At 51.7% G+C, this 26,608-nt stretch overlaps 10 protein-coding genes across 10 annotated transcripts; 6 read left to right on the plus strand and 4 right to left on the minus strand.

Moving 5' to 3' along the window:
• Window positions 1–740: 740 nt before the first annotated feature.
• On the plus strand, window positions 741–2,898 carry CONPUDRAFT_49612 (cytochrome P450; the record flags this gene model as incomplete). The annotated part of the gene is made up of 9 exons (XM_007767060.1): window positions 741–1,053; window positions 1,112–1,241; window positions 1,300–1,488; window positions 1,544–1,695; window positions 1,750–1,871; window positions 1,927–2,058; window positions 2,132–2,321; window positions 2,376–2,436; window positions 2,538–2,898. 9 exons carry the CDS (start codon window positions 741–743, stop codon window positions 2,896–2,898), a joined length of 1,650 nt encoding a protein of 549 aa, XP_007765250.1.
• Window positions 2,899–2,959: 61 nt separating this feature from the next.
• CONPUDRAFT_163055 (Aldo keto reductase) lies at window positions 2,960–4,424 on the minus strand (the record flags this gene model as incomplete). Its single annotated transcript, XM_007767466.1, has 8 exons — window positions 2,960–3,051; window positions 3,110–3,478; window positions 3,532–3,682; window positions 3,742–3,758; window positions 3,855–3,966; window positions 4,048–4,200; window positions 4,235–4,341; window positions 4,403–4,424. 7 exons carry the CDS (start codon window positions 4,422–4,424, stop codon window positions 3,363–3,365), a joined length of 678 nt encoding a protein of 225 aa, XP_007765656.1. The 3' UTR covers window positions 2,960–3,051; window positions 3,110–3,362.
• A 986-nt stretch (window positions 4,425–5,410) lies between these two features.
• CONPUDRAFT_70707 (uncharacterized protein) lies at window positions 5,411–6,833 on the plus strand (the record flags this gene model as incomplete). Its single annotated transcript, XM_007767198.1, has 10 exons — window positions 5,411–5,484; window positions 5,546–5,598; window positions 5,663–5,676; window positions 5,742–5,743; window positions 5,793–5,884; window positions 5,940–6,029; window positions 6,085–6,093; window positions 6,180–6,285; window positions 6,417–6,537; window positions 6,693–6,833. The coding sequence occupies 10 exons, from the start codon at window positions 5,411–5,413 to the stop codon at window positions 6,831–6,833; spliced, it is 702 nt and encodes a 233-aa protein (XP_007765388.1).
• A 480-nt stretch (window positions 6,834–7,313) lies between these two features.
• CONPUDRAFT_150812 (uncharacterized protein) lies at window positions 7,314–8,037 on the plus strand (the record flags this gene model as incomplete). The annotated part of the gene is made up of 6 exons (XM_007767467.1): window positions 7,314–7,399; window positions 7,476–7,512; window positions 7,578–7,591; window positions 7,733–7,824; window positions 7,878–7,958; window positions 8,018–8,037. The coding sequence occupies 6 exons, from the start codon at window positions 7,314–7,316 to the stop codon at window positions 8,035–8,037; spliced, it is 330 nt and encodes a 109-aa protein (XP_007765657.1).
• Window positions 8,038–8,884: 847 nt separating this feature from the next.
• On the plus strand, window positions 8,885–10,529 carry CONPUDRAFT_163056 (uncharacterized protein). Its single transcript, XM_007767468.1, has 4 exons — window positions 8,885–9,451; window positions 9,525–9,619; window positions 9,676–9,764; window positions 9,826–10,529. Exons 1-4 carry the CDS (start codon window positions 8,937–8,939, stop codon window positions 10,423–10,425), a joined length of 1,299 nt encoding a protein of 432 aa, XP_007765658.1. The 5' UTR covers window positions 8,885–8,936; the 3' UTR covers window positions 10,426–10,529.
• A 211-nt stretch (window positions 10,530–10,740) lies between these two features.
• CONPUDRAFT_163057 (uncharacterized protein) lies at window positions 10,741–14,152 on the minus strand (the record flags this gene model as incomplete). Its single annotated transcript, XM_007767469.1, has 4 exons — window positions 10,741–11,237; window positions 11,326–12,316; window positions 12,378–13,627; window positions 13,682–14,152. 4 exons carry the CDS (start codon window positions 14,150–14,152, stop codon window positions 10,848–10,850), a joined length of 3,102 nt encoding a protein of 1,033 aa, XP_007765659.1. The 3' UTR covers window positions 10,741–10,847.
• Window positions 14,153–14,610: 458 nt separating this feature from the next.
• On the minus strand, window positions 14,611–16,535 carry CONPUDRAFT_135483 (Aldo keto reductase; the record flags this gene model as incomplete). The annotated part of the gene is given in 12 exon segments (XM_007767470.1): window positions 14,611–14,696; window positions 14,747–14,877; window positions 14,933–15,038; window positions 15,132–15,233; window positions 15,361–15,436; window positions 15,486–15,523; window positions 15,576–15,642; window positions 15,693–15,791; window positions 15,842–15,968; window positions 16,044–16,072; window positions 16,092–16,174; window positions 16,228–16,535. 12 exon segments carry the CDS (start codon window positions 16,259–16,261, stop codon window positions 14,611–14,613), a joined length of 978 nt encoding a protein of 325 aa, XP_007765660.1. The 5' UTR covers window positions 16,262–16,535.
• A 377-nt stretch (window positions 16,536–16,912) lies between these two features.
• Window positions 16,913–17,843, minus strand: CONPUDRAFT_135484 (uncharacterized protein). Its single transcript, XM_007767471.1, has one exon. The coding sequence runs from the start codon at window positions 17,689–17,691 to the stop codon at window positions 17,233–17,235; it is 459 nt and encodes a 152-aa protein (XP_007765661.1). The 5' UTR covers window positions 17,692–17,843; the 3' UTR covers window positions 16,913–17,232.
• A 3,837-nt stretch (window positions 17,844–21,680) lies between these two features.
• On the plus strand, window positions 21,681–23,923 carry CONPUDRAFT_163060 (uncharacterized protein; the record flags this gene model as incomplete). The annotated part of the gene is made up of 6 exons (XM_007767472.1): window positions 21,681–21,726; window positions 21,782–22,156; window positions 22,206–22,256; window positions 22,309–22,682; window positions 22,745–22,784; window positions 23,652–23,923. 6 exons carry the CDS (start codon window positions 21,681–21,683, stop codon window positions 23,921–23,923), a joined length of 1,158 nt encoding a protein of 385 aa, XP_007765662.1.
• Window positions 23,924–25,132: 1,209 nt separating this feature from the next.
• On the plus strand, window positions 25,133–26,274 carry CONPUDRAFT_163061 (uncharacterized protein; the record flags this gene model as incomplete). Its single annotated transcript, XM_007767473.1, has 5 exons — window positions 25,133–25,481; window positions 25,532–25,576; window positions 25,627–25,713; window positions 25,771–25,985; window positions 26,035–26,274. The coding sequence occupies 5 exons, from the start codon at window positions 25,133–25,135 to the stop codon at window positions 26,272–26,274; spliced, it is 936 nt and encodes a 311-aa protein (XP_007765663.1).
• Between the last annotated feature and the right edge of the window lie 334 nt (window positions 26,275–26,608).

Here is a 26,608-nt window from a genome sequence, read left to right on the forward strand (position 1 = left end):
GAAATTCAGACTCTCGATCTTGCCCCCTACAATGATGGCGAAGACATGACTTATCTTTAGTTCGAGATACGAGATGGAACCCTGACAGATGCGGCGCAGCGCCTCATTCACGATCCTATGCGGTGCATTGTGGCCATGGGTAGATTCGTCTTAATGCTCTCACACTTTACAGGTCATATGTTACCGAAGGAGTGTGATCCATACTGGTGGACATATTGTCCATCCTGTAGCCGATTCTACGGAAGCCTAGAACCGGTACAGGAACATCCACAACGCCACTGGATTTTGGCCACAATTTTTGCTGATTATCCGAGAGGTTATTACCAGACTTTGACTTGACCATGTTTCTCGGAATTTCAAGCCATCACAGTAGGGTTTAATAAATAAGCTGGTAAATGTTCTATATCGCACCAAGATTTGCGATCTAGAATACTATCAAAAAAACATAACAGTTAACAGGGTGTGATGACGGTGACTCGACTCCAGCGTGAACTCAATGTAGAATGCTCTTTGGCAGTTGCATTACGTAGTCCTCTACGTTGAGCTAGAGCTGTGAAGTATGTCCATATCATGCACACAAAAGCTCTGTTATCAAGGTGTTATGCCACATCGCGGGTATCATACCTCGTGGGTAGCGCCACCAATCGCCCCATGTGCAAGTTGGAGGGGCGCTGTGGCAGGTATAAGATATGAGAGCAACATTCGAGAATCCCCACCTCATCCCACCGTTTGATATCACAATGGTCTGGAGTGCGTTTCAGGTCTCAGTCCTTGACCGTTTCTGGGACTGGCTGGGCACCGATCATATAATCGCTTTATTCTCTCGACCGTGGTGCCTTGAGACCAGCGACACATGGAGAATCGCTGAGAATCTGTACATCTACGCGTGCATATCTCTGCATACACTTGCCCTCCGATATTGCCACGGTCATGTCCGACGTGGGGGTCTCCCGCTTCCACCAGGCCCATACGGCATACCATGGGTCGGCAACGTTATTGGACTAGATGTTTCTCAGCCGTGGTTGACGTACACGAAGTGGGGCAAATTTTACGGTGAGCATTTTTTATATTTACGTACATTAGCTAGCACATACTCAGCGATGATACACAGGAGGATTGATATACTCGAAAATGCTGGGACAGGATGTAATTGTCATCAATGACGAACAAATCACCATCGAGCTGCTTGAGAGGCGGTCGACTGTATACTCCGGGAGACCTGTGTTGGTAACGAACGAGTTGTGAGTACAGTATAGTCTTAGAATCATATTTCCAACGATAAGAATATAACGATCAAAGGTTCGGCATAGATTTCAACACCGGCCTGATGCAGTATGGCCTGCACTGGCGGCTGCACCGCAAGATGTTTCATGCTGGGCTGCGCGCTGAGGTTGCAGAGGGCTATCGCCCAATTCAAATCGACAAAGCACGCCAATTCCTTCGCGGGTTGCTTAAAAGTCCCGAGCACTTCGAGGAGCATATGAAAACGTGAGAAAAATCCGATCTATGCCGGTAATTCAAACTAACAAACGAAGCAATTCAGTATGTCCGCAAGTATCATCATGGCGATCACGTACGGATATGACGCGAAGCCAGAGGACGATCCATTGGTGAAGAAGGCCGAAGATATGGTGAAGATGTTTCTCACTGAAATCACGCCCGAACGTGCTGCACTAATCGGGGCCATACCTTTCTGTACGTATCCACACCCCTACTTATGCGAGCCTGGAAGATTGACAGGGGGGACAGTGGCATATATCCCATCCTGGTTTCCAGGTGGAAGGTACAGACAACGTGCGATGGAGTGCAAAGAGCTCGCCAAGAAGGTGCTGACGGAACCGTATGAGTTCGTGAAGCAGCATCGCGTGAGTGTGACGTTTACGGGGGGCTTGAGTCTACTTTTAATATGTTAAATATATCCAGGAGGCTAGTACTGTTCAGAAATCAATGGTGTCCGATCTGCTAGATGCAAGAAATCCTTCAAAAGAAGGTCAATACGACATGGAGAAGGAAATAATGGGGGTCGCCACTACCGTTTTCCTAGGAGGAGCCGAGACGGTGAGTCTCATAGCCAATACGCCATATTAGCCTTAGCTAACCTTGATACATCCATCTTCCGACGCATGCCTAGACCTACACTACCTTGTATATCTTCATTCTTGCCATGCTTCTCTATCCCGAGGTGCAACACAAGGCGCAGGAAGAGATCGACCGCGTCGTCGGATGCGAACGGCTTCCGGATTTCAAAGATAGGCCGAACTTGCCTTACATCGAGGGTGTCCTTCGTGAGACTTTCAGATGGCACCATACGTCACCAATGTGTGAGTTGTACCAATTGCGAAATGTAGAATGAATCTGATAGCAGCGACGCTCAGCCCTTCCACGTGCAACAACGGAAAGCGACGTGTATAAGGGATATTACATACCGAAGGGTGAGTGACAACCTCTCGAGTCTCTAAGGTTCGTCATTCTGATTTGTGATATAGGAGCGCTTGTGCTGGTCAACCTGTGGTAAGCATTACCTTCCTTGATTAAAGAATACGCATCCTTACAAGCATTAGGGCGATGACCCGAGACCCTACCCGCTTCGCCTCGCCAGAGAGATTTATGCCCGAGAGGTACTTTGACTCCCCAGGACATCCCGCGGAGAAACCGTTCAGCCACCCGTTCGGGTTTGGCCGTAGGGTTTGTCCGGGCCGGTATGTAGCGGACGCGTCTATTTGGGCTGGCATCGTTTCTCTCCTCGCAACTTATCGCATCGTGCATGCTAAGGATGAGAGCGGAAAAGTCGTCGAGGTGAAAGAAGAGTTCGATACTGGGCTCTCTGTGTGTCCAAAATCATTCAGGTGTCGCTTTGAGAAGCGGTGGGATGGCGTAGAGGGTTTACTCAGTGACTAGTGAGCGCTTGAGCATTGACGTACAAGATGTGAAACACTGAATTGTTTCTGTATGGTTAGATGGTATGTACAAGACAAGGAAATTTGTCAAATATATCGATACAATGTACGCAGCCGACTGCGTGGGGGAGTTGTACGAGCTATCGTCCATGCCCTGTCAGTCATTCTCGTGAGCAAACCGAGTACCTTCAATTACGTAAAGAAAAACGCACGAAGAAGTTGTAGGGGAAGCCAGGACGGTACCAAGTTCTCAATCTCTTGAACATGCTCCTTTGTAAGCGTAATCTTGAGCGCGTTGATGTTGGCCAGGAGGTGCTCGATCTTGCGGCCTCCAATGATGGGGAAGTCATGCGTCGTCTTTTGCATCACGTACGCGATCGAGACCGCTGCCAGGTGATGCGTACCTACCTCCTTGCTGATGCGCTGGAGCGCGTTCGCAACCTTGCGCTCCGTCTCGGCACGCTCCTAGCCTCCACTTGCGATCGTGCGGCCTCCCTCGCCGGTCTGGCGTCGCTTTTCTTCTTCTTCGTCGGAGCGGAGCTTTCCACCGTTGATGACGTTCCAAGGCGCAAGGGCCGTACCTGCAAACGAGGGCTTAAGAAGAGCGTGTGACAAAACCGAAGGAGAAACGCACGCTCTTGACGCGCCATTGGGATGATCTCGCGCTCGAAGTCGCGCGGCATGACGTTCCTGGCACCCTGACAGATGATGAACTCGGACAGGCCATGGTCACGGGCGTATTGGTTAGTCTTAGAGACGACCCACGCAGGCGTATCCGATACACCCTTCAAACACGTGTGTAAGAGCAATGTATACCAGAGTGGCGGAGAAAACTGTGACTTACGAGGTAGAGAACCTTGCCTTAGCGGACAAGGTTGTTGAAGCCAATCATGACCTCCCCCGAGAATCGGAGTGTTGTAGTCCAGTGCACGTATAAAATGTCGATGTACGACGTACGCAGCTTGGGAAGGCTGGCCTCGACGGATATAGCCGTTAACTTGTAGTTATTGCCCGAGAAGAGCACCCGCTGTGTCGTCTTCCCATCGCGACTCACGTAGTTGCTCGTATACTAGATAAATCAGGAGCGTATCCGCATCAGCCAGGGAACTCCCTAGACCGCCACTGGAACTATGGGTAAACCGCCGCGCACCTTAGTCACGATGACCAGCTCATTCCGAATCCCGCGCTTCTCCGCCCATTCGCCAATAAACTCCTCGCTGGACTGGTCTTGGTAGTTGTTGGCGGTGTCGATGAAGTTCCCGCCAGCATCAAAGAACGCGTCAAGGAGCCTGAACGAGAACTCCTTGTGTCACATGATGTCCCCACGTCAACCTTACCTCCCCTAAGCCCGGGGTTGGGAGGATCCGCCGAGGTAGCCGACACGCGACCTCGAGCTTAACATCCTCGCTCTGACAGCCTTCGAATCTGGGATTATCGGCGATGTCTTCATGCGCAATGTATACACCATCCTAGATGCTGGCGAAACTCATGTTGGCTTTGCTGACCTTGCATAACGAGCTGCGTCATTGATCCAGATCTCAAAGTATATTCACATACTCAACTGCTCTTATTTCCACTGCGTACTACACTTCGGCTAATGTGATGTTCTTTTTGCCGTCCGTTGGAGAACGCGCTCTACATCAGAGGATGTGCCACTTGTTATCTTCCGACTTACTATCATTCAAACATCGGGTATAACATTAAACGGTTTGTATATCTTTTCTATTGTAGGTTCCTTACAGTTACTGGCACATGTTTTAGTTGTGGTGTCTTTATAGGTCCCCGTAGAGGCCGGCGGTCCTATCATTGCGGACTCGGAGGGAAACCAAGTGCCTACGACGTCAAGCTAGGTTGTTTGTCAATAACGTAAGAGTGCGTGTCCTGCTTTCGTTCCTTTGTGGACCTCCTCCATTAAGCTGCCTTTGCCATGTCCGATGATCTTGTGTAAACTCCTTCATGCTACACTACGAAATTGTCGTCCTCTCTTGAGCCCTTGAGTATACTGTCTTGGCCTGTGCCCATAATGCCACCCTTGCCCGTGAGCGTTTATTCGCTGCATAACTCCGTGTGCATCGTTGATGGCGTGTTGCATGGCAATGCAAGCGATGTTGCTGAGGTGAGCTAACATTCATTGCGCCTTCATTTCAGTGGCTTGACGGTTTGTCCTGGGCCGCTTTTGCCTTAATTTCTCCCAATTATCGCAATTCATTCCGCGCTGACAAGTACATATATATCTGTGCATTATTGATTGGTCATTGTCTCCCTTAACTGAAAACCTGAGATAAGTATCCCAAACATCCGGTTATTGTGGTGGCTTTCCCCCGTCTCCATTACAAATTCATTCCTGAGCTAGCCACCCATTGTTGCACCATTTTCCAGGAACTGCACACAACGTCAACTTAGGTCACGACCACAAACATCGGATAACTTTTAATGCCCACCACCTCAGCTTCAGGTTGTATATAAGTGGCGTTCTCGAGCAGCGAAAGTAAACATCAGCTCTCTCCCCAGACATGAAGTTCGCCACCAGTCTCGCTTCCCTTGCTCTTCTTGCCAGCAGCACATTGGCTTTGACCATCAACACACCGTAATAAAAAAACTGGTCTCCTGTTTGACTATTATAGCTGACTATCTGCTGCCTGCTTCAGCCCTTATGCCTACACGTGTTTCAATACACTTGTTACTTGGAGCGGTGGAGAAAGTAAGCAGTTCTTTCGTCACCATGAAGTACACTGCATGGCAGGATTGCTTACTGCTGGCTTCAGGCCCATACACTTTGGTACGTATGCAAAAACAGTGTCATCTCAATGACTCACTAGTTGAGATCTCTCTTATCATATGCAGAGGTATGCTCCATCTTCCATCACATTATTCCTCGACTGAAGTTTGTCATAGTGTCACCAAACCCGACAACGTCAATGAAGTTTATGATACATACACTGGTCTGACAGGCGACTCCTACGAATGGGGTGTCAACATAGCTCCGAGTAAATCCATACCTTTTGGAAGATTTCATCACACTCACCTCACTTGTTCTTTTAGGCACTGTAGTCAAGCTGGTCCTCCAGGACAGCAATGGCTCTGAAGCACGAAGCGAAGCTTTCACCCTCTCCGTTAAACCCGGAACTGCTCGTAAGTCTTTGAGAAGCCGCCTCTCAAAACTAAGCTCACGTATAACTCTCATCAGCTCCCGGTTGTAAGTTTACGGGACCCACTAACGCAGCGTGATGGGCCTGTCTAAGGCTGAGCGTCGATGTATTACTACATACTAGTGTAAAACAGCAAATTTTGACGGTGATTGCGATAACCAAAGGAGATATATATCTAAATTACTTTCTTGCCTATGGAAGCAAAATTATCCTTCAAGAATGGGCTTTGAGAGCTATATGTGAGTATGCTCTCTGTTGGGCCGCTGAGCTGGGATTGATCATGCCCAGCAGTGAATCAAAGTGTTCCTATTTCTATCCTGTCTCTTCCATTGGTCGTTTCTCCTCTGATCCGTTCATCATCAAATCTCAGAATGTTGAGTAGCATGATAAAACCTATCATGGAAGTGGTGAACGTGATTATCAAATTCCCAAATATGTTCCAAACGCCGTTGCTTCCCTGTCGAGATGTGTTGAAAGGACAAGAGTCATTCGTGTGTCACTGCAATATAGTACTTACCAAACACAGGGAAGCAGGTAGATACTAGATCTCTATCAGTTCCCATTGCATGGATGCTCTTGCCTTATTGTTGTGAATGAGTACGCAGCAGCATATTACTTACACTTACATGAACATGAACGTGATCAGGAGGTCATCGAGCACGTCAATAGGATATACCCGATGCTGTCCTTTGTCGAGACGGCTTTCGACGTTGATGGCGTCCGGCAAATGGCGCCGGCGTGGTATTCTATCTCGAATGACCATTATTTCCGCGTAGATGCACGGTGAGACTGTGTGTGTTGTGTCATCTCTCTGGCTCACTCGCTTGCTCACAGAGACAACTAAATCTTTGGCTCATATTGTTTTCTGGTTCCCATTGTTTCTCCTTCTCTTCGTGTCGGATCCAAATGCCGATTCAGAAATATTTCTAACTGACTTCTAACGGATGCCAGTGTTGTTCCATAAATAACCCACCATCGTGGTCTGCAACAAATGAACTCGACGCGGCAAAGGCTCACCTTGGCGGGTCTCACCGTCGGTGACTCATAAGTCGTGAGAGTAAGAAGGACGATTTTTAAGTTCTTAGTAGCCACTACATATGCCAGCATAGCATTCTATCGGTTGGGTGCCTTGCATCGGTGGGCACTTTGGCCGTCTTGGGAAAACAATCGTCCCAGTTGACAAAGACTGAATAGCATTTTAGGAGACATATAAAGGCGACATTCGACCGGGTGATTGCCCAACACTCTCCATCGTTCCAACTCTATCATGAAGTCCTTCACCAGTTTCATCGCTTTCCTCACGTTTGTCGCTAGCGGAGTTCTCGGCGCGCAGCCTCTCACTATGAATATGCCGTAAGATGACCCTTGTTCTGGTCTCGAGAGTACCATGTCTGACAGCTTTTCGAACAACAGCGCGAGTATTGTCCAGTGCGAACCCGTGCTTCTTACTTGGAGCGGAGGCTCAGGTAGGTTTTGTGTTCATGCTTCTGGGCTGAATACGCATATGGCTAATGCTTCGATCCGACTCCAGCACCGTATACCCTGGTAAGTTTCACTCAATATCGTACACGATAGTCGTCATGTTCATGAAACTCCCATTCCTGAAAAACATTTCCTTGTGCACAGATGTAAGTCTCTCGCGATTCACGTCATAAAATATAACTCGCTCATTTTAGATATGCACAGCGTTGATGCAAACGACACTCCGATCAACACCATCGAGACCTATCACAACTTGTCTGGCAACTCCCTTGACTGGTTAGCTAACGTCAACGAAGGTTAGTGAATGGCTCTCATAGTGAATGACAATATTGAACAGCTGCACACTTAGGGGTAGTGGCCGGGTTTCAGCTCACCGACAGCGAGGGAAATTTGACGCAGTCTGCGCCTGTTCAGGTCCAGGGTTCTACTTGTGAGTGCTCAGCTTTGCGTCTCTTAATGCTTGTTTTCTCACCTAACTCATACTGTAAGCTTCATCGTGTCTGCCTTGAGTCATATGAATCGTGCCATGCGAGAGCACATACGCAATCCAGTAGACAGGTCCAGGGGCCTTATATGTCGGAACTTTCTCAGGCCCATTGCAATGGGGCCAGAATTCTAATCGATTAAAATTAAAGGCACTTTTCATCACAATGACCATGGCAATGGCCATTGTAATGCCGTAGAGCCATAGAAATGTCATGGCAATGGCCATGGGAATGAAAAGTGCCTTTCATTCTAACCGATTGAAATCCCGGGCCCATTGCAATGGGCCTGAGAAAGTTCCGACATAATATTCCCGGCTCATCCCCATTTTTATGCATTCCGAGTGAATAATGCAGAGATTGCTTTGTGAAAACAGCTCTGCATGCGTCGTTCTACATCCGAGCTCGGTCATGATACAGCGTAAACTTCAAAGTACTCGCAGTTGACTCGCAGCCCAGGCACTGCGGCCAGCGTTTATCACGTCGCGCATCATTCATCCGCAGGTCGCAGCCGTTCATAGATTTGCTGACACCGCACAGGGAGCGAGAACTTGACGACACGATACTATGTTCCATAAGCCACAACTCCCGAGTTGCTCCCGAGATATCTGCAGCCTTCTGCAGCCGTGCTCGAGCCCGGAGTCCGAACGCGAGCTGTTCTCGGGCCGGGGTAATTATAGATACACCGCGATCTGCGGGACACGGGAGCAAAAGGCAGCGTGAGAGTGGCAGTGTCGGTTACGGGCAGTGTCAGAGTTAGGGGCTTTTGTGCCTTGTGCTGATCAGCCTCGCGACAAGAGAACTGCGTATGATCATCACAATATAAGTAGCATGACCCAGCGCCCATCTACTCATCTTTTCCCCCTCCACCATCGTCAGCCACCACATCATCAGCTGCGGGCAGCTTAATCTTACTGAAACACGCGATGCACGACGAGAAATCCAACAACCCATACGCCTCGCAGAATCAAGGCCAGTGGTCTCAGCCTCCTCCCTCTGGAGGCTACGCCGCCCCGCCTGGGCCTCCTCCCCCGGGGTACCAGCAGTCACCTCCACCCCAATCGTACGGCGGGTATCAGCAGTCTCCTCCACCCCAGCAATATGGCGGCTACCAGCAGTCTCCCCCACCCCACGCCTACGGGCCACCACCCATCGAGCGAGGTCCTAGCATGTCGGGCTCTCCGGGGCCATCCGGCGGCCAGCAGGAGCAGAAGCCCGGTGGCTTCAAGGGCTTCCTCGCCAATGCCACCGGCAACGGCCCTCCCCCGGCCGGCTGGATGCGTCCCCCGCGCCAGGACCTGTCGTATGCGCCGTTCCAGCCGATCGCGCTGCTCTCCAAGGGGAAGGACGTGAGCAAGGGATTCCCCGAGATTCCGCCGCCGTGCACGTACAACCCGCACCCGTTCGCGACGCACGATGTTACCGAGGAGGATTGGAAGAAGTGAGTTTCAGTTTTAGTTTGCTCAGGTTTCACGGCTCTGGAGTTGTGATCGCGGTGCTGATGCTCGTGCAAGGTTCATTGCAGATGTGAAGAAGGGTGGTGAATTGACAGTTGCCCAGCGCATTCGATCCAACGTGATTCCGATGGCTACGGGCGCGAGCTTCTTTGGTACGCTGTTGTCCTTTGCCGCTCCGTCCGTCTGGTTTCTCACCATCGATCAATAGGTGGCTTCCTGATGACGGCTATGATCGAGAGGAAGATGAAGGCAAAGAACCGGACAGTCGCCGGCGAGGTTATAGACCACTGGAACGCCGTACGTGCCTATCTCCCTTCATTCTTCCACCCCCTTCCTGACCGCATCGCTCCCTATATAGAACTTCTTCGCCCCTCGTCGCATCGAGGTCGTCCTCTGCCAAGCACATGAGCGCCTCAGCGGGCGCATCGGCGCCGCCCCGAACGTAGGCTTCGACAGCGCCGCACGCCGCGCCGAAGAAGACAGCTCGTCCGACAGCGACTCTTCCAGCGACCGCCACGGCAGCCACCACGGCTCGCAGCATTCGGCGCCCATGATGAGCGGGCGGCAGGAGCGCAGGGCCGCGCGCCGCGAGCGCAAGGCCGACCGGCGCGGACGCAAGGCCGAGAGGAGAGAGCGCAAGCGCCGTGGCGACTTTGACCAGCCGTACAGGTTGATTGTGCAGCCTGCGGACGACCAGACGATGGTCAATGCGCTGCCGTACCCGCCGTCCCAGCAGGGGCAGGGGTACGGGCCCCCGCCGCAACAGCAGGGGCAGGGATATGGGCCTCCGCCGCCTCAACAGGGCGGGTATCCTCAGCAGGGGTATGGCCAGCAGGGGTACCCGCCGCCCCAGCAGGGCTATCCTCAGCAGGGATATCCGCCCCCACAGGGTTACCCACCTCAGCAGGGGCACCAGGGATACCCGCCCCAGGGAAGCTACCCGCCTCCGGGGTACTGAGTAGCAGACTGCATCGTTAGAATATAATACTGTTGCGAGTTATGTGTACATGTAGAGGGCTTCTTGGAGAATACCAAAACAGCAAACAATACCTTCATTCTTCACCCTTTTTGCATATGCGTGATGATCTTGAGATTTTCCTGAGCCTCGAATCTCCGATGCTGGGTAAGGATGTTGATTTTAGGTATTGGGCTCAGCTATGAGCAGGCATTTTCTTCAGTCATAGAGCTCACCGTCTACGTACTGAGCTAAAGTCTTGATATAGAGGCTTTACATTACAGATGTCTGTAGTTTTTATTCATGTTTCTCGTTTATTATAATTACGTGTTTCGTAGTGTATAGGAAATGCATGTAATGCAATCAGTGATACCAATAAAACATATCACAATAAGTAGCATTTATGACCAATAATCGGATGCTCTCTAGCTAGTCACTGACATAGCGTCTTCCTCTTCTGCGCCAGAAGCCTCCAGCTCATCGTCATCTAGCGGCGGGACGAGGTTCGACACCAATGTCCCGCGAGAGGCGTCCACAGGCTCCGAGATGTTTACTGGCGAGTTCCCCCGCGCTTCGTCCAACTGCTCCTGAGAGCCGTCGCCGGTCTCCGAGGCGATCATCGAGCCCTGCCGTGTCGGTGCCTTGTCGACAGCGGCGCGTTTCTTTGGCCAGCGCGGATCGGGCCTCGTCCGGCCCGGCCCAGCTGTCACGTCGATCCGCCACCACTTCGTCCCGCCTCTACCTGCGAACGGGGTGCCGTCCTCTTTGGTAGGTACGAAGATCTTCAGCTTCGTGAGCGTGTTGCGGACGTTGTCCTGTCATATCGCGGATGATCGCGACACGATTAGACGATACGACTGGGCTGAGCCGGGTTGAGCAGAGAAGAATGCGAACTTGACTCACCTTCCATCCCTTCTCCTCCGGGTGCGTCCTGTACCACTCGAACCTGTCCATTAACACTTGCCAGATCTCCCGTATCATCAGCCGCTTCTTGGGGCTGCCCCATATCGCGAGGCAGTTCAGCGTCTTGTACGGGTGCGACGGCGCCTGCCCCGGCGGGGGATCATCCAGCGCCCACAGGTCAAGCCGTTTCGGCGCGAGCACACGCAGCTCCCAGCGGAGAATCGTCTCCACTTCACGGTCTGACTTGATCGGGATCGCGGCTGGAGCCGGGGTCGGGGTCGGGGCAGGCGTGGATGCATCGAGGGCAGCGCGAGCCGCCGCGCGCTTGGCTCTGGTCCGCTCGACGGCCTTCTCGCGCTCCTTCTGCGACTTCTTCACGCCCTTCCCGGCGGACACGTCGATCTGCCACCAGACCTTGCGGCGCGTGCCCACCACGGGCGTGCCGTCCTCCTCGACGGCGACGAACCAGTACGTCTTCACGAGCACGTTGCGGATGTTCTCCTGTCGATGCCGCCGGGACGCGAGTTCGAGTTCGAGTTTGACGTCGGCGTACACCAGCATAATTGTGACCGGTGAATCAGACTGAGTGTACACAAAAAAGACTGCGAAAAAACGCACCCTCCACACCCGGTCTTTCGGATACCGCCTGTACCAGTCGAACCGGTCGATCAGCGCTTGCCATATCCCCTGTAGCTGCAGCCGCTTCAGCGGACTACCCCATATCGCGAGGCACACGAGCGTCCTGTAGGGATACGGTGGCGGCTTGTCTGCCGGAGGATCCGCGAGCGCGCGTAGATCGACCTCCGTGTCTTGTGGGATGTTGAACTCCCTGCGGAGGACGGACTCCACGTCGTCCCTGTACACAGAGGATAGTATTGGGGGCGGGGGCGGCGACGGCGACGGCGATGGTAACGGCAGCGGCGGTGTGGTCAACGTTGAGGCGTTCGAGTCACTTGGAGCTGGCTCGGCAGGTATATCTATTACTGGCGTTCTTCAACGGATATTACCCCGATCAGGCCTCAGATTATACACTGAATCTGTTAACAACTCACGGTGTAGTAGAGGGTACTGGTGTAAGCGGGGTCGGCGGTTGCGAAAAAGGCGCTGGTGTAGGCGGGGTCGGATGTTGCGAAACAGGTCCGGCTGGAGATGGGGAACGATCCGTTGTGTGTGCTTCATGTGCTGCCGGTTCGTGAACAGGCGGTCCGTGGGGGTGATCGAACTCGCTGGGGTCCTGGGAATTGAAGTTCTGTGGGTCAGTGACGGAGTCCTGGGAGTTGAAGTCCTGGGAGTTGAAATTCTGAGGGTTGAGGTTGTGGAAGTCGATGTTCTGGACGTTGAAGCGCTGGGAATTAAGATTGTGGGCGTTGAAGTTCTGGCTGTCGAAGTCCTGAATGGTGATGTTCTGGATTTCAAAATGTTGAACATCGACGTTCTGGATGTTGCGCGTAGCGAGCGCGTCTTCGGAAGGCTGAGGGTGGACTTGGTCAGAGGTGTAGTCGTCGTTGGAGTTCTGAGCGTTGACAACGGCAGATGCGTCCCCGGAAGGTTGGTGGTTGTCTTGATTGGAGGAATAGTAGTCGCCGAGACCCTGTATGTTGGGCATGGCAGACACGTCGCCGGACAGCTCTGGGAAGCTTTGGCTAGAGGAGTAGCTGTCGATGAAGCGCTGCATGTTGTGGATGTCGTGTTCGTCGCTGGAAGGCTGGTGGCACTCTGGCCCGGAGGAGGGACCGTCGTTGAAGAAGCCCTGCATATTGCGAATGGCAAACTCGCTAACAGAAAGCTCATGCCAGCCTTGACTGGAGTAGAACTCGTTCATACGCTGAATGTTGAGAATGGCGGATGCGTAGGCGGAAGATTGGTGGCCGTCTTGATTGGCCGAATAGAAATCGTTGAAACTCTGCATGCTGGGAACGTTAGACGCATTGCCATCGGGAGGATTGTGCCAGTTTTGAACAGAGGATGGGTAGTACTCGTGATCTTGAACGTTAGGAATGGGGGACGCGCTGTCGGGAGACTGAGACGCGCCTTGGTATGTCGTGTCGGTCACATCAAGCATGGTAGTATCGCCAGGATTACCCAGATCTCCGGTTGGGACGAGTGGCGGCACGATAGATGATGGTGAATCGAAAGAACTGGCGCGCGTCGTAGAACGTTGAGACCATGCAGGCTGTGGGCAAAGAGAACCGGCAGACAGAATGGACCGAATCATGTGCTCGAACGCGGCGTCGTCGCAGAGACCTACCCCCGTCGAATCGCTGGGTTGTGGAAGCTCCGCGGTCTCAAACTGACAGTCGAGCTACAAACACATGTTGAGTAACGATAGTAGTACCATCACACATATGCCACTCACCGGTACGCTCTCAAAATCGCTCACTAATCTAGCATCACATGTTGATGCCACTAGATCTTGCCAAAAGGGGTCTTCACGCGTCTCAAGTACGGGTGTAGCCTTGGGAGTGATCGTGGCATGGGGCGTGAACGTAGCCCTGGGCGTGTTAGGGGCCTCGGGGGTGAAGGCAGCTTCGGGTACATGCTCAGCCTCAGGCGTGGACGTTTCCTCGGGGGTGGGTGCAGCCACTGGCGTTGGTGTGGCAATGGGTGTGGATACAGCCCTGTGTGCGTGTACCGGAAGGTTTTGCAGCAGAGGAGTCCCAGGCAGCCCAAAGTATGGAAACGTACTGTCAAAGAGCCGAGCGTCTATCGAGCCTCGACTTGGGGTGCCAGCCAAAGCGTTCCATGGAGTCTGTGGCCGAGGCGTCGCAGTGTTGAGACGTATCGAATCGACAGTTTCATAGGCAGATAAGAGGTCGTCGAGAGACATGTCCAAGAGCGAGGGCGCGCCTCCGAAGTGGCCGTGTAGAAGGGAGCGGCGCGTCAACGAGGGCAAATAAAGGCAACAAGCGTTGACAAGGCGCCGCGCCGGCTCTATATAAGTACGCTTGGACCCACTGTGACAAACAACACGAAAAGTTCTGGTCAGCACTGGCACGGCACGACATCAAATACTTCACTTGGGCTGCAACCTCGCATGTCTGGATTAAGAGGACGACGGTGACTCCAAACGACATATGGATTCATCATTCGCGTAGGATAAAAAGGTTTGGAAACAAATCAACAAACAATCAATAAACTTCACGAAATTCGTTTGTCCTTGTTTGTCTCTTTCCTTAACCATGTTATCACCCCTATCTCTACATTGTGCCCAGAGGCAAGTCTTGCTCGCGCTCAGGTTTAAGTTGCACTCGAGTAGCGCTTGACCGCATCCTTGGTACATATACGTTACACGTGGCCAACAATAGCTTGTGGAACATAGGGCTCTTCCAGGTAGTTGATCTCCTCTTCCGTCAGCTTCACATGAACGCCCTCTGAAACATAATCAGCTCTAGCCTCAACGCCAGGCATGAGGTCTACGTACCAACGATCTCGTACAAGTTCTCTAGCTTGGTGGTTCCGACAATGGGAGCCGTGACGCCAGGCCTCGACAGCACCCATGCCACAGCAACCTGGCTCATACTAATACCGCGCTTCTTTGAGATCTCTTCCGCCCTAACATGCAGTCAGACCTCGGGAGTATGACTTCTGCACAACACGAGTTGCTTGCCTATCCACGATCTTCTCGAACGCCTCTGATTGGTCATATCGCTTGAGTCGTTTGTCAGTCTCACTCCATTTGCTCTGTTCTCCTCCGCGTCGACGCGTGAGCAGTCCTCGAGCGAGGGGTGACCAGGGCATTGACCCGACGCCAAACATCTAACTTATGCCCATCAACACCGATTAGGCACATAGAGACAGCGACTTACCTTCAGAGTTGGGGAACATCTCGCGTTCTTCTTCGCGGTATATCAGGCTATAGTGGTTTTGCATTGAGATAAATGATGTGAGCCTATTCTGGATGGCGTAGTCTTGTCAAGACGTCAAAGTCAGTAAAAGCTGCTCCCATTGGTCGAGGGTATGCCTACTTTGCATTGCATGGACTGGATCAAACATGTCAGCTTCGTGTATGCGGATAGAAGGAAGTGAAACACATACATTGATAGGCGTAGCATGAGCTCATGCCTATGTATCGAACGTATCCAGCCTGAACCACATCATGTAGTGCTTGCATCTAAAAACATGAGATATAGATCCATCCGAAATGGGGCCTCGCTTCTTACTGTTTCTTCGATTGGGGTATCATGGCTAAAGCGATGGCCTAGAATTCCCATGGTGAGTCACGTAGCCCGTGCGCTACCATATACACTCACACTGAAGAACGACAATGCAATCGAGCTGCAGACGCTCTAAGCTCTTCTTGACGGAATCAAATATGTGCTGAACCACGTTGAGGTGGTTTATACACGCATATAATAGCTAGTACCTACTTTCCGACTGAGGCCATACTGGTTGACGTAGCCCAGGGAGTCGGCATCCTTGAAGTCAATCAGGATCTGCCCGTACTCACGCGCAACGAGATGATGGACCTAATATGACTGAGTGCCACAGCTCGACGAATAGTCGCAGTGTCACATACCTTGGTCATTACAACGATCTCATCACGTGGAAGGTTATGCTGTTTGATCGCCTTCCCCAAAATGACCTCCGACAGACCATTTGAATATACGTTCGCCGTATCGAAGGTCTGTATGCCTGCGTCATACCTAACGAATTTTTGACCAAGGTTAGCTTAGAGCAGGCCGAAGACGGCAAGTAGCCAATTCGGAAAGGACACGTACGCCGCCTTGACATGTTTAATACCCTCCTCCTCACTGAGTACTGAGTACCCATAGCTGCCAATTCGAGTCTCCATATGACATCATCCCGAGGATGATACGGGACACCTTGAGGCCAGAGTTCCCCAGTCGCACTACGAGGCCTCTTCAGCTTATCGATCATGGGGAGTTAATGAAGCATACATACCATAGGGCATCTGTTTTGGTGGCTGGACGGACATGGTAAACGCGAAGCAGGCGCTACTCTGCGCTCTCGTGGTTCAGGACAAAGCCACAGGTGAAGAAGAACCCCGTGTTCTTTGCCTGCTTTGTATACGTTCGTGTTTAAATGGAGGCGTCATCTGCTCACGTACAAGACTTGTCTCTTTGTCACTGTTGGCTGAAGGATGTGGAATCACAACGATAGATGCATAATGGTGCTTACTGTTCATGTGCCCTCCATCGGACAAAGTAGAAGCAAGGGAGTAAAGTATCCCTGGGTATCCACGACATGGTAGTGTAGGAGCGCTGAGCGCTGGCGTCGGGAAAAGGTCGCAAACTCGGCCTTTACATGCCGAAGATAGTTGACAGATAATGCCAAACGAGCACCGCAACATGACAAGAATTGTCGCAAACGTATGGGCAGACTTGCTGGAGCCAAGCAGGGCATGTAAATGCGGAGCCGAAGTCGACCTTCCCTACACGCCTATTCAATTCGCCCGGCCCGAGAGTCCGGATGACGGATGCGATCCAGATCACAATGAGCGGCGGCACCTTCAGCTCTGGTGGGCACTGGTGAGAAACGTTGGCCTTTATCGAGTTCAAGTTTCTTTGTTGCCGTTGCCAACGAAGGCCTACATGAGTGCGTAAAAATGCTAAAACCGTGTATACATGGGTGAAGGATGGAAAGTAAGGAAATAGTACGGAAGTGCGTATGGGGATGAAGTGCGGATTCAGATGACAGATGCTTAGAAGACTCAATTGACAAGAATGGATTACATACGTGCGATGCTAGAAATTGTAGTATATATATGTGCGTAATCAAGAAGGTATCAAACAGCAACGAGCGCAGATTCCGGGAAGATAAACAATAAAACCGACCATAAACCCATGAATGAGGAAAAGGAAGGATTCGACAACGGAAGCTTAGTACGGAGGATTAACATCGACAGCATCTTTTGGGAGGGCCTGCCTATCCCACCCCTGTTGCGTCTCATGACCCGAGGAAAAGAGACGAAAGAAACGACATGAGCGACGAAAACGTCGACTGCGCGGCGGTTAGGCACACGAGCAAAGCGAGGAATAGTATGGCGAGTCTACGATCCTGAGCTTGGCTGGTGGCCTGTGTGAGAGTGCTTGGCATAACACGGTAGGAGTTGCCCTCTACCTCGGGACCGCGACCACATCTATCGTCCTTGAGTTGCTCGGGTGAAATGCTCCCCGGAGTCCCACTGGCACTCTCATCCGTAGAGGTGGGGCTCGCTCTGCTTATGGACGAAGGTATAACCGAACCGTCTGCATCGAAGGGCGTTGAGAGTGCTTCGGTCGTAGTCTGCAGGTCCTCGTCTGTGATGGTGGACAGTCGATTGCGCAGGCCACTATCGAGGCTTTGGCTGCTGGTTTGCTGCCATTTGCGCCGAAGGCTGGGAGGCATAGGGGGCTCGCGTGACATCGCACGGAGGAAACGATGCTGAAGGGTGCGAGAGGCAGATGGAAAAGCCAAAGGAAACGCTTTAGATGGAAAGGAGCTCCAGGTCGGGGATGTGCCATGCGAGTTCGAGATAGGGGGATTGGTGGATGAGCGCGATGAGGTGCTGGAGTGCGATGATGATATCGACGAGTTGCTACCCGTGCTCAGGGAAGATGGAAGAGTCGGTCGCGAGACGAGGGAGAAAAAGCGGTCTTCCGAGGGGCTGTAGCGGGTGTCGGGGAAAGGATATTCAAAACGCTGGGTAGTGACAAAGGGTGTTCCAGGGATCTGAATGATGGCGAAGATCAGTACAATCGTCCCGGAAAACGCCCAAAAAAGCGTTGGTGGGTATACACATTGCAGAAGTATGGTGGAGATCAAAGATATGAAAGCTCTCACCTCGTTTGATGGTGCGTTCTCCAGAGAACCTGACGACGAAGGCTCGCTGGGCGACGGCTCGACCGGTCTGACAAAGATCTCCACATCATCCTTCTCTACACCTTCCATCTTCCCTGAGTGTTCACAGTTGAAGCCATCCTCGGTGAGAGAGTGGATACCTGCGACCGCCATAGTCGAAAGACTGGGAGATGCAAGATACGCCAGTCTAAGAGCTATGAAGGTAAAGAAAAAAGGGGAAAGTGTGGGTTAGCTACGGGGCGCAAGACCTGAGAGGAGCTGGATGAACATACCGCCCAAGGCGCAAGGTTGTTTTTATCAAAAGCGTGAGTGTGTCTCCGGGTCATGAATTGGGCACGTTGCCAATGTTTTGCTGCCTTTCGGCCAGCTTCCGGCGCCCCTGAGTGTCACTGCAAATTTCCGGCACAGCCCGCCGCTCTGCCACCCCTATACCCCGGACCTTGCCGCTCGATTGCGGCCGGGGACCTATAGTTGCGCCCAGAAACATGCAAGATATTGGAGGACAAGTACGTCGTCCGGATCTCTCGGTGCACAGAAATATTGTACGTGACAGCGTACCTGAAAATCTATGCGCTCACATTGGTTCTGGGCTCGTCGGGAGCTCGTCGGGAGGGGGGTTAAGTCTGGACCAGCTACGTCACATCCATCCGTCACAGTGAGGCCTGGGCCGCGCCGTCCAACTCTGCTGTGATTGGTCGACCTCCACAGGCTATTCCTTCCTCGCGATGTCGTTCATCGCCGTTCCGCCCAACATGAGACCTCGAGGCTCACGTTCCCTGCCGGCATACACACGGTCACACCATAACATTCAGCCAACACGTCGCGCTACTTGTCATATGTCAACACCAAGATGAGTATCATCACCCGCAAGGAACGTGCCCTGTGCGTGTCGCGACCTCGCGACTTCCGAGCCAGAACTCCCCTTGACCCAATCCGTCCACCGAGGGTCCTTACGCTGTCCTTACGCCTCCGCCAGATGACTAGTCGGATGACTCAAAGCGCCGGAGAAACCTCTGGTCATGGCCGAATTTTAACTCGCAGCTCCAGCTCCCCTCAAGGTCCCGTATCCCGTGGAGTTGCCATCGCGTCCCTCGCATATTGCAGCGTCTGATACCCCACAACACGCAACTTCAGCGTTGCACGATAAACTGAATCTCAGCCGCAAAGGTGTACGGAAGGAACTTGCTCTCTGTAGCATCCGATGTCTGACACTGCTACCTGCAAGAAAAAGACGCTGTTTCGTCACGATGCACTGGTTTTATCCCGTCCGCTCAATCGTCGAGACACCTCCGAACGACCGGGTGAGGAACAGCCGCAGTTTCAACTTTAGAGCTGACGGTATTCGTGGACTGGGGCTCTGTCCTGGGGGTTCGTGGTAGATGGCCCTTCGTGCGTCCCAGCGCCCTTCTATAGTATGCGCACGAATGAGCTCCGTCAGCTCCACCTCATGCTTAGTTATCTCTCCTGCAATCTCCTCATCGATATACATTCATTTGAAGGCTTACGGTTCGATCAAGTGATTCAGTATCGTCCGTAGAAAATGTAAACGAGAGCAGGCTAACAATCCAAAGAGACGCTCAGGTCCTTACTCCGGTGGCCCCGGCCCCCGCCATTGGCAACACGTCCGCATGTGAGTGGTGACTCGAGATGCCTATGGTTGCCATCCTCGTAACCAACAGAGATCATCACCGTCATTGACGAACGTTTTCGTTCCACATCTATCTACCACCATCGGAGTAGACAGTGTTGGTATGTGATTCTGTTACAGCATATTCATCTCCGCGTTTTGGCCATGTATACAGCAAACACCGCCGTGAAGTAAGACGACACTGCAGGCTGCGGAGCACTCCAGGGGCTAATAGTATAGCCATACATCCATGAATTATTTGAACAAGGGCTAACGTTGTCTTGCGTACTAGTTTGCTTCCGTGTCGATTTGCCTGAAGGCCCCCGAAGACATCCCAAACTCCACGGACATCTTTGGTCCGAAATCAACATGCTGTACCTTCAGTAACGCAGCAAAGACCATTATGGTGGTCGGGCGTCAAAGCATCGAGCTCGCAGGTACATTTCGGGTGATATGTGTCTTGGCGGGCGTACTCCGTGAATGTGGATCTAGCCTTCAGTTACTATGCCTAGAAGACTGCGCGGTACTGCGTAGCATGTGGTAAGAGATCGGACTCTCACTGCTGTCAACAAACTTGCTCAATCACTAATTGTTACCCCTGGCCCTCGGATGGTAACGGTTCTTTTCTGCACACATAATGCATGAATAGGTCATCTTTAATTTCAATATGCTTTAGTGACTATCCTGACATGGCGCAAGCCGAAGGATTTGACGCGTCAATACGACCGACGTCGATGTGCTGGACGAGGTAAGACGAACGTTCGACAGAATTTTATAATCAGACTTGAACTAACCCACGCTATACATAAGACAGATCATCGATGAGCCCACGCCCTTTTAATTTCCCCCATACGACACTCAAAAGGTTCAGTCTCCAGCCCAGTGGAGCTCATTGCCCGAATACCCTTTGCCACATCCACCAATCGAACGATGCGCCCTGGTCGGTTTCTTAAACAACGCACTCAGGCGCTTCGCGCGACGTAGGTTTCCGATCTAAGTCGTCAGTTGACAATCCGCCATTGAGTTTCCAGGGTGGGACGAAGGCGGCGATTCACTGTTGAGTAACGCTTGCTAAGACCGAGCTGACACGTGCTCGACAAAGCATTGAGCGCTGAGCTCAGCTCGCAGCAGCTGCTTAAGAATATATCACATGTACAGATGTTAATCCCACGCAAGACACCCGTCGAAAGGTCATAGACGCTCGATCTCCGACAGACAAGGAGATGCAAGGAGGGTTCGCATGGTCCTCGGAAGACAAATTCAATGTCAATTTTGCGCTACGGAGTTGGTGAGCACCGATACCAACCCCTGTAGGTACGATGTCTAGTACAACCATACGTGGTGGTGCCAACGTGCAACGCTCTTGGTGTCTACATGAGTTGGTCTCCCATCCTGTGGTCAGGGCCGGTCATGACAGACGTAATTTGACATTAACGTTGCGAACTGGTTCCGTCGCGTCAGATCCTGACGGTTTGGCGTTTGACGTCGGATCATTGCCTATGGAAATTGATCGCGTCCGCGGCGCAAACAAGGAAGCCTGCAGAGCTCTGCAAAGGCCTACCTACCCAGGTACGTGTTTTGCATCCGTACGAAACGCAGGCACCGAACGTTCTTCGACCATCTTTCAAACAGTTTTCGAAACCTGCGATTGACGGAGTGTCCGTACATCCGTCTGAGGTCGTGACTCGTAAGCCTTGCAATTTACCAACGTCCACGAAGGAAAGGCCCTTAACGGAGTTGAGTGCTTGACACCACATTTGGCAATGAACCGACATCAAGCGGATGCCAGAACCTGTGTGAAGATCCTGACTGGAACTCGAGGAGTGTCATCATTCATGGCCCAAAGTACGGGAACAGGTCGCATTTTCCCCGCTCCGTTGCAGCAGGGTGTATACTGAGTGCTTACTACATTGAATGCATCTTCCCCATGCAGCAGCGTACAGCCCACCATGTTGCGCCTATTCACCACCTTGGTACATAAGAGCAGATGGGCTTCTTTCCCGAAGGAATCGATTCTTTCTTCTCTAGACCCCAATTCCTACTCAATGACTTCCCCAGAACTGTCCATCACGTTGTCGGTAGCACAACTTCTGCAGTTCGAAGTCTGCGCCAGTCTCTCTGAGGAGCAGCCTCGCCTGCAACTTGGAACGCTGCAGCAGTCATCTCTCCCTGCTGGATCTCAGGATCTGTCATCGGTCGATATCAAGTTTGAAACGCAACTCGTCGACGGGCGGCGCATCTTGCGCGTCTTTGCCATCCCAAAAGCTGGGTTATCCCGTACCAACAACACTTCATCGCTGGACGCGTATACTTTCCAACATCGTGCGTCGCATTTCGAGGATCTAACGCGCAGCTCCTCCACGAGCTCTTGCTCAAACGCAAGCTCAACGATCTCGTCACCAGGTTCGTTTTCAATCATCGACCTCTGTTCGATTGTTGATTTGATCCCCAGCCGCATTTGACTGCTATTTCCCAGACGACCTAATGAAAGACATCAACTATGGTTAGTTCATCCTTCCCATAGGCACTTGAATATCCGCTTATTGCATAGCCAGAGTCCTTCCTGTCTTCATTTTCCTCGTCGAATATGTACCTGGACCCTCTGGGATCCGTAGACCAGCTACCTCCTCTAAAAGGCAACTTCCCTTCACAATGCAACGAAGAACCTCTTCTCCTACAGTGCATCGATACACTGCCATCTTTTACTCCCCAAAACCCTGAGACTTCGGAGGCATGTTCAGGAACTTCCAGCACCACGTGCCAGCTCCCCTCGCCTGCACCGACTGAACCTGCCGTCTCCGCCGGTACCGACACTAGCGCATCAAATACACCAGCTGTGCATCATGAGGAGGAACCTGCAGGTCGCCGGCGGCGAGCGCGTCGATTTTCGTGTTTGGAGCTAACGTGTTCGAGGAAATTTGCGAGCAAGGTAAGCGAACAATGACGCAACCTCTGTCCCGTGTGCTGACGACGATCAACAGTACACGCTAGGACTACACATGTCAACGCATCAGCCGGGTAGAAACGTACGGTACGCTTGCCAGATGGGCTGCACCGAGACGTTTTCGCGACAGCACGACCGTCTACGTCACGAGGTGTCGCAACACGGCCGTATTTCTGAATGGACGTGTAACCGGTGCAGACACGTATTCTCGTGCCGGAGCACACACGAAAAACACAAATGTTCGAACTTGGGTGATGCAAGCGCATGTCGTTGATTTCAGGCAGCATATGTTCTAGACGTTTTACACATATAGACTACTACCCGTGTATCATTACTTTATGGATGGCTTAGTACTCTACTTGTATTGCAATGACTTATTCACGACTAGTGTGCCAACACTCGTTGATATACATTTTGATCAGCTATGTTTTGTTCAGGTAAGCCTAAGATTTATATGTTCCGTAAGGGAGCTAAGCTGGATGGCAAGGTTTCCAGCGCCTTATTTTTCTATCAGAGAGTCCTAGTGTCGCTACATTAGAGTACAATACGCCGTCTCTCCATTGATCTTCTTTTTGGCAGCGTAGCCAAACCTGGATCCGCGAATGCATAAATCCTTCAATGCTATAGCCAAGTTCTGTCGATCAGATCCTTGATTGTCCTCTGTGAATGGTGGAAAGTTAGACAAGCTGTGTCCTACGGACGTACATTCGCGTTTTCGCCGATGTTCGGTCCGAGAATGCAGATGAATATGCATGGTCCTAGAGTAGATCATAGAATGACGCTAGTCCGTAATGTGGCTCAGATTGTTTCAAGGAACACAAAGAACGTTACTCGACTACATGGTTCTCGGCTTGGTTCTCGGACCGGACCCATTTTGGCTCGGATCAAAATGTACGAGAGCATGCGGGCGTCTCGGCATTCTGTACGACGTCGGACACTACTTATATCCTAAAGTCATTCTCACATCGAGCACTGCGGGTTGCTCGGGCCACTTCTCGGTGATCACCCCACGTGTCTCATATCCATCGAACGGTGGAGTCTCCGCATTGCGGTCTTATGGCGACCGGGAATCATTCCAGGAGCCGGTTATGCGTCTACGGAAGCGGAAATACAAGTTATCCCTCCAGTGCAAGCTCCGATGGATATACTTCCTTCCGCCCAACAGCGAGGCCATCGCTATCGGAGAAGTCAGAACGATCTTCGTCGAGTCTTCATTAAACTTATGAGGATCATAGTCGCGGTACGTACCTAAGCCGATCGAGTGCGACATCGGCGGCACGCTGTTGTCTTGTACCTTTAGCGGTGCTCTTTTTGTCAGATTAGATGCTCCATCCAAAGGGTGGCGGTGTAGTGAAAGAGGGCGCGGGAAAGTTCAGCCACCTGCTGACCAGTACTAGACTCTCGAAAAGTTTTTGAGCTTTTTGTCCTCAGACGCGGCTCTGCTTCAAGGTATGTCTATACCACTTTTTATTACGCGTGGAATCATGCACCGCAGTCTATCTATGATTGAACACCAATGAGTTGCAAGGCACGCCAATCACAAGCCTGTTATGCTGCGCGCCCAAGATTCCTGGTCTAGAAGTCTCAGACATTTCCTTTCGAGCAATTCGATTGTGGCATCGCCCGATAAGTTCCGAGACATAACCGTACGCGTAGCGTCTGAAAAATGGCCGTGATCCAACCAGGTGGACGAGGACCTCTCCCAGAATCAATGACTAAGGCGCGTGCTGTGGCAATGCTCCATAGCTACTTCTTTGCCCACTGTAGCCTCGCTACACATTCAAGCGACGCGTAGGTTCATATTGAGAGCCGATGAACGAGGCCTTGAGGACCGGAGGGGTTTCAGAAATCGATCACCCGTGCATTATGACGTAGTTGTCTGTGCGCATCTTCTGATCGTCTTCCGCGTGTAAACCTTCGTGCCCGATCAATAGCAGCCGCGGCTCGTGCCGCTTCGATGCCGAGACGTTCGGCGCACCCAGCTTCACGTAAGTTAAGTCTGCTTTCCTCGATCAGACCGTCATTTCCAAGGTGAGGTTCGTAACATCTAGATGTAGACTTAGTTCACTTCCCTAACTCCAGAACTGCAGACATTTTCGTGCTCAGTACATGTTTCACAGAAGTTCGGAGCGTTCTGCACTGGATACCGCCGTATGTGCCTTTTTACGGCACGATTGATGGTAAACATCAAGTCGCGCTGATCGGGGAACCAAAAGTTCATTCGTACTTCCGGCGCGGAGGGTCGACTCGGATGCTTCTCTTACTCTATTCATGCCAAGGTTGATGCCAGGTTCTGCTCTCACTCGCTTACATCGATCGGCCAATCTCCATGCAGGCAGTGCCAAAACTGCGGTGGCTCTAAACACGCCTTTCAAAACACACATAAGCGTCAATCCATTCGATCTGAGGTAGTGTTGGTTTCCCCTCCTCTAGCAATGAGTTCCTCCGATGTGTCAATCACGCTGTCAATATCGCAGCTTCTCCAATTCCAGGTCGTTGCAGGACTTGTCGACATGCAGCCCAACCTACAGCTCAAACCAACACCTCAGCCGACCTTCGCGCCTGTATCTTCAGAACTGTCGTCGGTCGACATCAAGGTCGAGACGCAGTACGTTGGCGGCCAGCGTGTACTGCGCATCTTCGCCTTACCCAGCCCTGGCCATCCGAACTTCTATAATACCCCTTCGTCCTTTCTCGCACCACCGACTTCAAATCCTCTTCAGTGTTTGACATCCGGCAGTGCAAATGCAATGTCGGACTGCGCTTCAACGGCTACGTCACCAGGTACTTTGCTCATAAGTCTTTCGTTAATCACCCATTGACCTATTGAGTAGACGACTTCGACTCCTTCACTCAAGATGAACTCCTTGGCAGCTACAGTTCGTCGTCTCCTATTAATTATGGCCGCCTTATTAACGACGCCTCCCAGACAACATCTTTTCTACGTCATCGGCATCAACGCCAGAGAAAACTGCGCCGAACTGTCTGTCGCTTCCCGAACACCAATGGCAGCCGTGTAAGTATCCCTTCTTACAAAGTTATTGAACAAACTGGCTCATCGTATGGCCTTCAGCGATGAATACTACAGCCTTACAAGCTTGTCCATATCTCAGCATAGCCAACTCACCACAATATGTCGCCCCCACCTCGCCACCCTATTCTATTCCTTCCACCGCCAGTACACCGACTTTCTCGACACCCGCTGAGGAGGATACCACGGGCCCTCGCAAGCGACCTCGCCGATTCCCATGCCTGGATCCATCGTGTCCACGGAGATTTGCAAACCAGGTTCGTTCCTGCGCTTCAATCCCTTCATTATTCTGACGTTGGTAAGCAGTACACTCTGCAGCTTCACATGACGACGCACCAGGAAATTCGCAAAGAGCCGTATCATTGCGAAATGGGGTGCTCAGAAACCTTTTCGCGGCAGCACGATCGTCTGCGCCATGAAGTCGCTCGGCACGGGCGGGTATCGGAGTGGACGTGCAACCGGTGTAGACATGTGTTCTCCACTCAGTCGACGCGAAATAAGCACAAGTGCCCGGATCTTATCCCTGCCGATAACTATCGTTCATGATATTCTAATTGTTTGGGTTCTTCGTTGGGACTTTCATGACAATTCACTTACAACAAACATGTATTATATACTCAAAAGCTATAAATTATGATGATGCACATACCTTATAAGAAATTGACAACGGCTACAAAATACTAAATAAAGATGCGCCACCAGCTACCTAGCGATGAAGTTTGCAGCCGACGCATTCCAACGTGAAGTATAGTCTCACCGCGGAGATCGGACTGAGCTTCAGATGTGCCAGGGATATCACATTAATCTCACCAAGCGACGCTGATAGCCCCACAACTCCCCAGAAGCGGATCACATCATGCTGACATATCTAACGTCGGTG

Source organism: Coniophora puteana (assembly GCF_000271625.1).
Source record: "Coniophora puteana RWD-64-598 SS2 unplaced genomic scaffold CONPUscaffold_3, whole genome shotgun sequence".
NCBI lineage: Eukaryota > Fungi > Basidiomycota > Agaricomycetes > Boletales > Coniophoraceae > Coniophora > Coniophora puteana.

Excerpts from the sequence above, each read along its gene's own strand:
- CONPUDRAFT_163056 (XM_007767468.1), top strand. The coding sequence starts at position 8,937 with ATGCACGACGAGAAATCCAACAACCCATACGCCTCGCAGAATCAAGGC. Across the intron at positions 9,452-9,524 it reads ACCGAGGAGGATTGGAAGAA|GTTCATTGCAGATGTGAAGA; the intron begins GTGAGTTTCAGT and ends TGCTCGTGCAAG. Across the intron at positions 9,620-9,675 it reads TACGGGCGCGAGCTTCTTTG|GTGGCTTCCTGATGACGGCT; the intron begins GTACGCTGTTGT and ends ATCGATCAATAG.
- CONPUDRAFT_135484 (XM_007767471.1), bottom strand. The coding sequence starts at position 17,691 with ATGTCACGCGAGCCCCCTATGCCTCCCAGCCTTCGGCGCAAATGGCAG.